Source organism: Centroberyx gerrardi, chromosome 14 (genome assembly GCF_048128805.1).
Source record: "Centroberyx gerrardi isolate f3 chromosome 14, fCenGer3.hap1.cur.20231027, whole genome shotgun sequence".
Taxonomy (NCBI): domain Eukaryota; kingdom Metazoa; phylum Chordata; class Actinopteri; order Beryciformes; family Berycidae; genus Centroberyx; species Centroberyx gerrardi.
Window position 1 is genome coordinate 6,947,833 of NC_136010.1, and position 12,471 is coordinate 6,960,303.

Here is a 12,471-nt window from a genome sequence, read left to right on the forward strand (position 1 = left end):
ATGTTTAGCATACTGGAAGCAAATGATGCAATGGTCCAAAACTTGTTCAAAACGCTAAACTTGAATACGAAACACATCAAGAGATTCATCTGAAGCCACCAACAGGACATCAGCTGAATCAAAGAAAGAAAGAAAGAAAGAAAGAAAAAAGAGTGTGTACGTGCGCCTGCAAGCAAGAGTGACTCTGTGTTATTATTTAAGATATATATTCCCCTAAATATGACGACAGTAATAAAAAGGGAAGAGAGGAGGACAGGGCTGTCTGTCGTCCACGGTGTGTGTCGCGGCGTTTCTGTTGACACCACACGCGGTGTACGTTGTGCCTGGCCGATGCCTGTGTACATGTCTGTAAAGGTAAATAGGGGCGGAGGGGGAGAGAGAGGCGCATTCCAGCAGGGCAGAGGCACCTCGCTCGCCCAAGCTGCTGTTAAGACTGACCGGCTGACATGCTGGGACACGGCAGGGAAGAACAAGTCAGGGTTCCCACACCTTCTTAAACATCAAATTCAAGGACTTTTCAAGGACTTTCCAGGCCCAATTCCCTCAAATTCAAGGACCCAACACGGCATAGTTTGAGACACGGATCAAGGTTAATTACTGTTACAACACTGAGAATTTTTATAATGAGAACTAGCAGGCTTTACAGAAGCTCACAGACAACAATTAAAAAAGAGAGAGAGGCTTGAATGTGTGAACACTTCTCAACAACTTCTCTAAATTCAAGCACTTTCAATGGCCCATGTCTATTTATGTCTACTTTTAAAAACTTTCAAGGCCTTGATTTTTTTTTCTCAAATTCACAAACTTTCAAGGATTTCAAGGACCCGTGGGGACCTTGACAAGTTCACAGCTTCCGGCAGAGTCGTCGAACTTATTGAACAAAAAGTTGATGACTTTTTGTAATTTTCACGTTCAGGATACGAGAAAGTTGCTGAAAACACACGGATGCATGGGATGGTAGCTGTACAAAGTCCATAATCCCTTTGAATGTGTTTTTTACTGAAATTATAGGTACGGTACTTCAGTCTGTACTTCATGCCCACAGTACTCAGTTGAGCCTCAAACCTAGCAACATCTCCGCTGTACCCATAATTCCCTCACAGTTATTACTATAATATCCAAATCCCTCAGAAATGGAGGCCATGTGGGAAAGACAATTTTTAAAAATAATGAAATGTGTTTAAATTTCAAAGCGTACTCCAAACATGAAATGTGCCTAAATGCATATTTTGACTTGTCAATCACGTTCAAGGTGTTGTTTGGTGACTCAAACTTGGCATGTTTTGGGGTAACACATGACAAAATTAGAGATCATACAGGCATCATTTTATACTCCTGATCTTATCAAGTAAGGAATCCTGGTGAAATCATTCATTTTAAAATGAAAAGAAGAGAAGAGAGGTCCAGAGAGCCACATATTGATGGATTTGGGTGCTATATATACAGTATTTTTTTTTAAATCTAGTACTTTCAAGGCCATTCAGTTATTTTTAAGGCTTTATTTTATTTTTCTCAAATCCACAAACTTTCAAGGATTTTGCCTGTGGGAACCCCTGTGTCGGGGATTTCAAAGGACGATCCACACGAGTTAAATCTAGTGAAATATTATTACCCAAATTTTGTGAGACACTTCGTCCCACATTATTTCTGCCTACAACAACAACTATACAGAGAGTCCAAAATGGGAGGAATTACAAAAAAAAATACTGAGCAAAGTCTTGGTACTTTGCCTCGAACACAGACTCTCCTTCTGGACGGCACTACAACTGACAGCGGACACAAAAACAATAGATTTATTTGTCCTGTAAGTATTACATCCGCAAAGATGCACAGCTTGTAATAACATCATTCCACACAGGATTTTAAAAAAAATAAAATCACTGAATTACACCGATTAAATTTATATTACCTGACCTCCTCTAGTAAATCTAATCCTGTCCAGACAGAGCTTAACTGGCACTTGGAAAGCTTTCGATGCACAGTATGTATTGACAACGAACGAAAGAATCAACCTCAATCAAAAGGAATATATTTTTTAAATGTGGACTGCTGCATTTGTTTTTTCCCTTTCTCCTCGTTTGATAAGACCTGCCGGTTCAAAAGTGTGACGGTGGGATAAACCGAGTCATACTGTTTAAACAGAGGCTGAAGTTCCGGGTTTGTTGATGTAAAAGGTGCCTATGTAGATAAGGTGTAGGCCGACGAGACTGACGCAGCGGTGTCTGTCGTGTGTGTGTGTCTGTTGTGTGTGTCGGGGCAGTTTCAGTTAATTAACAGGAACTTTGTGGTTGATGAGTCCATGAACGGTCCGAATCCAGGCCAAACACAGGCTACTTCCTTGTTCCAGAGTGGGAATGTACGCACGTCTATCTGTCACTCTGACACACAAAACACAAACGCACACACCCTTCCATTCATAACAGTGTATAATGGAATAATTTCCTATGTGTAAAGATATGTAGAAGTTACGCAATACTTGGTAAACTGAAAAAAAAAAAGGCAACCAGATGGAAGTGATATGCCTATAGAAACACATATGCTAACACACACACACACACACACACACACACACACACACACACACTCTCTCTCTCTCTCATACACACTCGCTCTCATACACGCAAACTCACTCTCTCATACACACACACACATACTCTCTTTTCTCTCTCTCTCATACACACAAACTCTCATACACACACTCTCTCTCTCTCTCTCTCTCATACACAAACTCTCATACACACAAACTCTCTCTCTCTCATATACACAAACTCTCATACACACTCTCATATACACAAACTCTCTCTCTCTCATACACACAAACTCTCATACACACTCTCATATACACAAACTCTCTCTCTCTCTCTCTCTCTCATACACACAAACTCTCATACACACAAACTCTCTCTCTCTCTCTCTCATACACACAAACTCTCATACACACTCTCATATACACAAACTCTCTCTCTCTCTCTCATACACACAAACTCTCATACACACTCTCATATACACAAACTCTCTCTCTCTCATACACATAAACTCTCATACACACTCTCATATACACAAACTCTCTCTCTCTCTCTCTCTCTCATACACACAAACTCTCATACACACTCATATACACAAACTCTCTCTCTCTCTCTCTCATACACATAAACTCTCATACACACTCTCATATACACAAACTCTCTCTCTCTCTCTCTCTCTCTCATACACACACACACTCTCATACACACAAACTCTCTCTCTCTCTCACACTCTCATACACAAACTCTCTCTCATACACAAACTTTCTCTCTCTCTCTCTTACACAAACTCTCATACACACTCTCATATACACAAACTTTCTCTCTCTCTCTCTCATACACAAACTTTCTCTCTCTCTCTCTCTCATACACACAAACTCTCTCATACACTCTCATATACACAAACTCTCTCTCTCTCTCTCATGCACACAAACTCTCATACACACTCATATACACAAACTCTCTCTCACTCTCTCATACACACTCGGCTCTGTCAGTTTTATTGCGTTACAGGTGTTGCTATTGTCATGGTTTTTATCTTTGCCGTTTTGTTTCCTGTGTGTTGGGGAGGTGTGTGTGTGTGTGTCTGCGTGCAGGTGTGTGTGTGCGCGCGCGGGTGTGTGTGTGTGTGTGTGTGTGGGTGTGGTGGTGTACTAACTTGGCTAGCATACGCTGGTGTTAGGTTTTTTTTCTTGTTTTAAGATAATGGTTCATTAAAGGAACATCAAAAGTCTCTCATACACACAAACTCTCTCTCTCTCTCTCTCTCATACACTCTCTCATACACACAAACTCTCTCTCTCTCTCTCATACACACACACACACACACACACAGATCGTTTCCCTCTCACACGCTCATCCTGACAGAGGCCTATCGTACGAACGCTCTCCCTCAAACCCCGATGGGAAGACAGAATGCACTTTCGCCATCCTGTTTTATAACTTGGAAACTATGCCCTGCACTTCACAAACAAGTCGACCAAACAAACAAGTAAAACCAAACGGCACCAGTAAACAAATAATTGCTTCCCACTCCAACTCGGCATATGTGGAATTCTTGGGGCGGCAGGGTGGTTTAGCGGTTAGAGAGAGAGAGAGAGAGAAACTCGTCCCGTAAGTGAAAAGTCACAGATTTGATTCCTGGAACGGGCGATGTGTCCCGCTGAAGAGTAAGATGCTCGCTCGCCATCTGCTTACTGTAAATCACTCTGGATGACAGCGGGAGCTAAATGCCACCATGTAAATAAATAAATGAATAAATCAGTGTGTGCACAGAAGATGGCCACCTGACTGAAACGTTTGCCGCGCTGTATCTTGCGTTTTTTCCCTCCACTTTGGAATAAAGTAGATCCATATCTTGCATATGGAAGTTCTCATCCACATGTTCCTACCAGTTTTTAGAAATCATTTTGCAGCAGAAATCAATTTGCAGCTTGCATGCACTGTCTCTATTTCAATAAAAGCACCTCACTCTTTGTTTAGTGAAGTGTGCAATATGACAGGTATTTAATTTTTTATTTTTTATTTTAATACAGTTTTTATCCCCATGGTACATATTTCTTAGTTATGAATTAGTGAACTTAGTTATTTTAGTTGTGGTATTTTATTTTGTTTTATAGTATTTTATTGCTTCTACCTTATGTCTTACTTTGTGTTATATGCATTTTAAGTGTTTTATGTCTTGTGGTTCATTTTTAACCATTCTTGTCCCAATCAACCAAGTTGAGTAGTAATAGTAAGTATCAGTATACTAAGTATTGAACTTGATTTGATCTAGTTGAGTTTAAGAAAGATTCAGTCCCACTTAAGCCATCCTACACAAATTAAAAAGATCAGGGAGAGAATCTCATATCCTAGTTTTCGTCAGTCTGTCTTAGTGCCACTAAATCTAAAAAAAAAGTGTCTTTAATGGCAATGTTGTCGCCCTCTTAGTGAGACAAACCTTGTAGTTTGCATCAACCCTTACATGGAAAAAAAATATCCCTCCATCATGCAGCTCTCCATGAAAGCAAACTCATCATGTGTTTTACAAACAGAGTCTTCCTTTATCATCAGTCATGCGCTTCATGTGCTTCCTTTCTCTCCATTACACCCTCCCTTTCTTCTCTCTCTAGTAATTCTCTATCACATTACGAAAGACAGCCAACCCTTAATCCTTCGGGGCAACACCTAAACTCAACTCTATACTAAATCCCCTTCGTCTGCTGTTCCTATTTTCTACATGAATGTGTATGTTAATATGGACACTCTTGTCAAAACATTTTTGTCAAATAATTAGACTGACAGGGGTCTTTTTAAGAAACAGCCCATGTGAACTAAACTGCAACAAAAGACAGATGCTTCCGCCCGCTACAGTCCGTAAAATTAAACAGAAAATAAAGCTAGATTTTACACTATTGGCGCCCTCTTCTTTAATGGGAGTACCTTGTAATATTTAAACTGCGTTTTGTGACTCTGCAAAGCCTCTACAATGGTTGCCAATGGTTACAGATATACTTACTAGCAGTAACCAATAGTTACAGTTATGGTTACTAACAGTTACCAGTTGTTACCGTGTCTGTCTGAGCCTGACCTTAATATCATCAGACTTCCTGGCCGCACATGACCTCGACCCCCTCAGGCGCTGGGCAAAACTCCTTCAAGTCAATCAGTTCAGGAAATGTATTTTCTTCAAAAATCAAATATTCAGATATGTGATGTGACACTTAATTGATCCTCATGAGGAGGTCAGAGTGCAGGTAAGGGCCGGTAAGGATTCACTCTCTTGCTCAAGAACACTTCAGCAGGGTTAATTAATGCATTAATTAGCAAATATTTCAATGTCAACACACTTGGCGTCACATAACACATGGGCAACATTAATATGAATTGTGTATCTTAAAGCATTAAAGAGTTGCAGTAGTTTCAAGAAAATAAGTTTTTCCTCATTAATATGCAAATTTATTCAGCAAGGTGTTCCAAAATCCAACCAGATCATCTACTGTATCAAGGGAACATGTGGTGTAAGTATGAAGTTCTTATGATGTATTGTTATCGAATTAGACAGACAGACGGTGCCATGATGACATAATGTCTTGGTCTAATGTGGGTCTAATGTGGGTCTAATGTGGGTCTAATGTGGGTCTACTGGGGTCTAATGGGGTTTACTGGGGTCTAATGTGAGTCTACTGGGGTCTAATATGGGTCTACTGCGGTCTAATGTGAGTCTACAGGGGTCTAATATGGGTCAACTGGGGTCTAATATGGGTCAACTGGGGTCTAATGCAAGTTTACTGGGGTCCAATGTGAGTCTAATGGGGTCTAATATGGGTTTACTAGGGTCTACTGTGAGTCTACTGGGGTAAACTCACTTAGTACCACAGTGGCGGGACATAAAAAAGTTAACGAATTCTCAATAACTAGTAAATGAATTTGGAATTGAATTGTAAAGTGAATTAAGCCTCGGCCCTACAGAGGCAGCTGTGAGTGAACAGCAACACTCCCAGACCTCCAGGTTCAGTCTCCAGGCCCGGGACATTAGTTAATGGGAAACCCCCAAAGACGGTACGAACCCTCAGACTAACCCACAGAGACATCATTAGGAAACCTCAACCCTTACTACCTGTGTCATGGGATTAGGAACTGGGATGTTGAGACTATCATCTATTAACACACACACACACACACACACACACACACACACACACACACCTGAGGAGGATACCGACACCTGTTGCAAACACACACACACACACAGACAGAGGCGTACGTTGCTGCATGACACATGAACAAACACATAAATACTCCCATACAAGCTTACACAGTGAGAGCACAAGTGTACCCAGTCATTGTGTGTGTGTGTGTGTGTGTGTGTGTGTGTGTGTGTGATGTCATCCTACTCACAGATGGAAACTCAAAGTCCTTCTGGTTGACGAGGTTGAGGACGTATTCGATCCGGTACTGGTTCTGTGGACAGGCCAACTGCACCGGCGGCGTCAGGGTGCTCATAGCCGTTACTATGGTCTGGAGGACACACACACACACACACACACACACACACACAAACAAAACACATGCACACAAACACAGAATACATTTAAGTGTGGAGGACAGAAACAAAGATGCTGAATATAATTTGAATATTAATAAAAACATTAGGACTGCTTGCTTTTGTCTTTGTTAATTAAGCCCATTAAAAAATATCTGAAACCATTTAGTATTTTTGTCAAGATCTGCTAATATCAAAAGTGACATGAGCGCTGTCACTTACCTCAATGGCCTCTTTAATATTATTCTTGATGTCCTGAATTTTCTGCTTCTTCTCTCTGCAAGAAAGACACACAGAGGCTCAGTGACACTCAATATTATATCAATAAATGACAGCAGGTTTCTTCAGCCTGGGACACAAATGTAAGAAATTTAGCGTTGCTTTTAAAACACATTGTTACTCTGGTTATGTAGGGACGCACTTTAGTAAAAATACATTTACCGACCCCAAAAAGGTACAAGTACACAAAAACACTACTCAATTGCAGTAATGAAAGTAAATGTAATTTGTTCCTGACACCCTTGCATTCCTAATCCAGTCCAATATCCAACTGTTATCTAAAATTATAGCTGCTGCGCAGCAGTGTCGGGGCGGGCATTTTGAGGAAGAGGAAGAAGAAGAAGAAGAAGAAGAAGAAGAAGAAGAAGAAGAAGAAGAAAAGGAGGGTGAGGAAGAAGAAGAGGAGGACGAATGAGAAATACATGAGGGTCCATCAGCAGAACTGCCCGGACCATAATTATCATTAAAACATCTTTGAAATCATGTGTCTCTAATCCACACAGCACAATGCCTGAGTAGGCATAAGATAACATTTTGATGCACTGTGGGCTCAATTTTTGATAATTCAAAAATCTGGCTGGATCGTTTGTGGAGGACAGTCTGGAGATGCAGCGTAGCAAGTTTGGTGTCAATTGAGCAAAAAATGTGGGAGGAGATAGGTTTAATTAGTTTTACAGTTTTTGAGAAAAACAGAGTGATGGACTTCATAACTCCTGGCAGCTCGAAGCATCTGAACATTTCTGCTCACTTGGGCCTACATTTTTGTTAAAGTTGCAAAGCCGTAGCACATACGACTGACTTGTTATGAATTTTCAAACTTTTGAACTTTAGACGGTTGCTGTAGCGCCACCATCAGGACTATTGACCCCCAAAGCCAGTTGAGTAAGTTTGGCATGGGACTGGACTTATGTGCAAAGTTTGGTTTATTTTCATGCATGGGAAGGCAGATTTCCTCGTAGGAAGAAGCAGAATAATAATAACATTGGCAAATACAAGAGGCTGCCCGGCCCCTAATAACAGAGCATGTGGAGGACAGGCACGATCCAGTGTGTTTTACACTGATGAGCCAAATCCAAACCAAACCAAACCAAATCCAAACCAAACCAAATCTACACTGTGCCTCCCTGGCTGTACATGCACATCATGCAGGAACCACATTTTTCATGCCAACTACAATGCCGCTGCAAACTTATTCTTCCTCCTTGCTGCTGAGAAGAGCTGTTGGGTTTGTCAGTATTGTTTCAGTGAAGCTTTGAATCAAACGTGTAGAGGAAGTGAGTTCCATGTAACCATGACACGGTGCGCTCCGGTGCGTCGAATTTGTTTTTGATGTGGGAAGAGTCAACAGACCTTCAGTGGCACGCGTGGTGCAGAAATTATGTCTGTGTGAAGTGAAGGATGGCTGCTCCTACATAAGACATCTAGGCTGTTTGTGATTTCTAAAAAAAAAAAAAAGGAAACCGGAGAGGCAGTTCATCTATCTTTCACCTTGAGCCAGCATAGACAATAACGCGTCGTGTTTACATTTAGTTCTATGTCAGCGACAAAAGGGCGAGAAGACGCGCCGCTTCATTCTGTGCCAGTTTTAACTTCTTCGTGAGTCTCATCGCTGCACTAGAGCAAATCGCTGGGCAGACGTCCAAACGGGGCAGGCAGCCTGAACGACCTGTCTGATGGCATTTGGTGTCAGGAATGTAAAACAGATGACTGGAGGATCTCTCCCCGTCTCAGCTGGGTTTATCAATGATTAGACCGGTGCAATTTACAGTCTCAGGTCACAGCCATTTGTTTGGTTTCTAAAAAGTTTAAAAAAAAACCTTCATCAATTTTTCACCTTCCCTTCATCTTCATCTCCCCTTTGTGACTGAAGTGAAGTGAACAGGTAAAATCAGTGAGTGTGACTTTACATTCACATTAATATGCCGAATATGAGCCTTATTCCGGCTAAGATTTTTTTTTTTTTTTTTCTTTTTCAATTTTATTGTGTCAGAATTTATTATGTGTTTTACAAGTCTAGCTGAGAATTTGGTGTAGAGAATGGTTAAAATGAACTGTGTTGAGAAGCTACATGACCACAAAAATAATTTTGGGCATTTGACACAAAAATCTATGAGATATGAGAAAATATATGAGATTGGCCCTAAACAGAGAGAGAGAGAGGCCTGTGTGTGTGTGTGTGTGTGTGTGTGTATGAGTGTGTGAGAGAGAGAGAGAGGGTGTGTGTGTGAGAGAGAGAGAGAGAGAGAGAAAGACAGAGGGTTTATTGGGTTAGGAGGGAGATTGAGAAGGCCCTGTTTACATTTTCAACCTGATAGTCATTAAAAATCACATGGCCCTCACAAAGTCGTGTGTGTGTGTGCGCTCCGATGTTCAGAGTGTGTGTGCACGCTCGTGTGTGGTTTGAGAAAGAGAGAGAAAACAAGTTAAGACAGCGCAACATACATGTTAAAACGATAATGTCTTGTAAGGCATGTTAGGATGAATAAAGTTAGAGAATAAACACAGTAGGGGGTAAAGCAGACAATGAGCAGGAATTAAAGCTGAGGAGTGTAAGCACATACACTCCTCAGCTTTACATCAATTATACCATGTAAACAAGAAAACAACACACACGGAAAGATGGGAATAAGGCCAATAAAATAGGAAAAACACACACACACACACACACACACACTTCTAACCCTAACCTGTTAAATCTCATCTATTTTTGTAAGCTTGTCATAGTCATGTCAACTTCTACATATTCGGGTGTTTCCACTGTCAGACTGCAAAATGGAAATAACATTGTAATACTAATAGACATTAATTGCTGAAGAAAAGCAAGTATGCTCATTCAACTTTCCCCAAATAAATCAAATAATAAAAACCCATAAATGACAGGTAGCATCACCTGCACACGTGCACCCCGCATGTAAGAGGATGGCATGTGTTTATCTATACACACACTCACAGTCTCTGCACCACATAAACACGACAACAACACTAACAATTACTCTTACAATCAGTGTTACTGCCAAATAATTTCTTTAAAGCTGCATCAGGCAAGAGTTTTATATAAAAATACACCTGTCTTATCAGCCTAAATCACAAAGTGAAGCCGCAATAGAGAAGAGCGTCCCATCTCCACTAATTGAGACGCAGTAGATTCACCCACTTTGTCCGAATGAAATTCTGGTTTCTGCTGTGTGACGTTTACTGACCTCACCTTGCAGGATTTCTGGGTATTCAAGTTCAAATTTTGCAAACAGTTGCCTCTGGCTTTTCTCAGCATGTGTTCTCTTATTCAGCCATATCCTACTTTATGTTTGTACGGTTAGACACATTCACACCCAGAAGCCGCCCCATACAACCACAGTCTTCTACTGCTGGCCACTGAGCAGCTGCCTTGCTCAAGGGCACCGCAATGGTTGCTGTTGAGTTAGCCAATCACTTCAGCCGCCTAGATTTCCTCTGTCAATCGGGGGAATTGGGACCGGCGGCCGTCCGGTCACAAGCCTGTCTCTCTGACCTTTAGTTTACCACAACGCACAATCCTTTCACCCTAAATCTTTTACCACAGGGGGATATCGAACGCTTTCAGGCCTAAATCAGTAACTTCCATCTCCTGCCCCAGGATCCAGGCTCATTAAAACTCATTACTACTCTTGTCATGTGAGAAGCCACCAGCAGCTGGCCTGCAAGACCTTTTTTAGGTCCTGACCCGTCTTCAAAAAAGAACAATGATTCATCTTAGTGCGCTTAAAAGAAGACATCCGGCCGCAAATTTAAATAATAAAACAGTGTCCGAGAGGTCGAACACACACACACACACACACACACACACACACACACACACACACACAACACAGCAATCTATATGGGAATACATCAGTTTACTACACATAAGGATACAAAGGAGCCATGCATAGCTTGGTAAACAAGAAAACATAACCAGATAATCCAAACGATGTCACAGATCTGACTGGAAGTGATGATGCTGTTTGTGTGTCTTGTTAATGAAGCCACCCACACACACACACACACACACATATGCATACACTCTTCAGTGTTGTGGAGTCACGAGCTGGGTCACACGCTGCTGTATGCCTTAGGTGCCGATTTTCTAGTCTAACCCTGCAAGATGCTTCCGTCCTCATCACAACCAGCAGACCGGGGCACACCAAGTCACAGACACACACACACACACACACACACACACACACACACACACACACACACACACACACACACACACACACACACACACACACACACACACACACACACACACACACACACCATTCACCCAGGGATGAAACTTTCCATTCTGCTTTCTCAGTGAAAAAAGCACTAATCCAGGATGTGATCCGGAAAACAAAAACCAAGAAAAGAGCAGCAGAAGAAAAGTTGTGTGTCCGGAAACTAAATTGAAGAACTGAAAAAAAAATGCCACAACCCAGACCAATCATTTAAATTATAAATTTATAGCCACAAGAGCAGGGGAATGTCTACTTCACACAATCAAATGCAGAAGTCTCCTTATGACCTGGGACAAAACAGTATTTGGAAATAATTCTCAGCGTTTGTTTTCACCTGTTTGGAGATCCAGACTGGTGTTGGGAAAATGAAATAAGTCCCAGAAAGTTAAGACAATCAAATCGAAGTATTTCTCATTTGGGCTGAGTCGCAATTAGACAATGCATGGGAAGTCTTTATAAATATACTTAAAGATCAGGTCAGAAACAGCAGTTCTCAGCAAAACAGTTGTCCAAGGCAAAGACAAAAATGAAAAAATGCCTTTATTTCACATGGCAAGAACAGATTAAAAACATTGCAACGCTTTGTGGCCTATAGTCTGATTGTTGACAAGATCTTCAAGTACATTTACAAAGACTTCCCAATTGCACCATCTTATGCCGAATCAGCAGTTACATCCAAAGAGCACCTGTCCATTCTACACTAAGGATCCAAAGCAGCGCACCTTCCCTTCTGTTTTTGTCAATCTAGTATACTTTCAAATGACTGACGACTCACGATTCGGTAAACCCCATCCATATCGTACTACGGTTAAAACTGACACTAAGAATCCCTGTTTGTCCCAGGTCTCCACCGAACCGGACCCAGTGGGCTTGGGTCTGCCCGAATATCTCAGTAATTTCCCGG

The 12,471-nt window shown here is 41.4% G+C and overlaps 1 protein-coding gene across 1 annotated transcript in view; it reads right to left on the reverse strand.

Moving 5' to 3' along the window:
- The window catches only part of gnas (GNAS complex locus), a 36,034-nt gene that overhangs the window by 11,814 nt on the left and 11,749 nt on the right, over positions 1-12,471 (reverse strand). Inside the window, exons 3-4 of the mRNA XM_071923660.2 lie at positions 7,273-7,327; positions 6,906-7,025 (exon numbers count right to left, since the gene is read on the reverse strand). Of these exons, the coding sequence (XP_071779761.1) occupies positions 6,906-7,025; positions 7,273-7,327 (175 nt within the window). The remainder of the gene's footprint in view (positions 1-6,905; positions 7,026-7,272; positions 7,328-12,471) is intronic.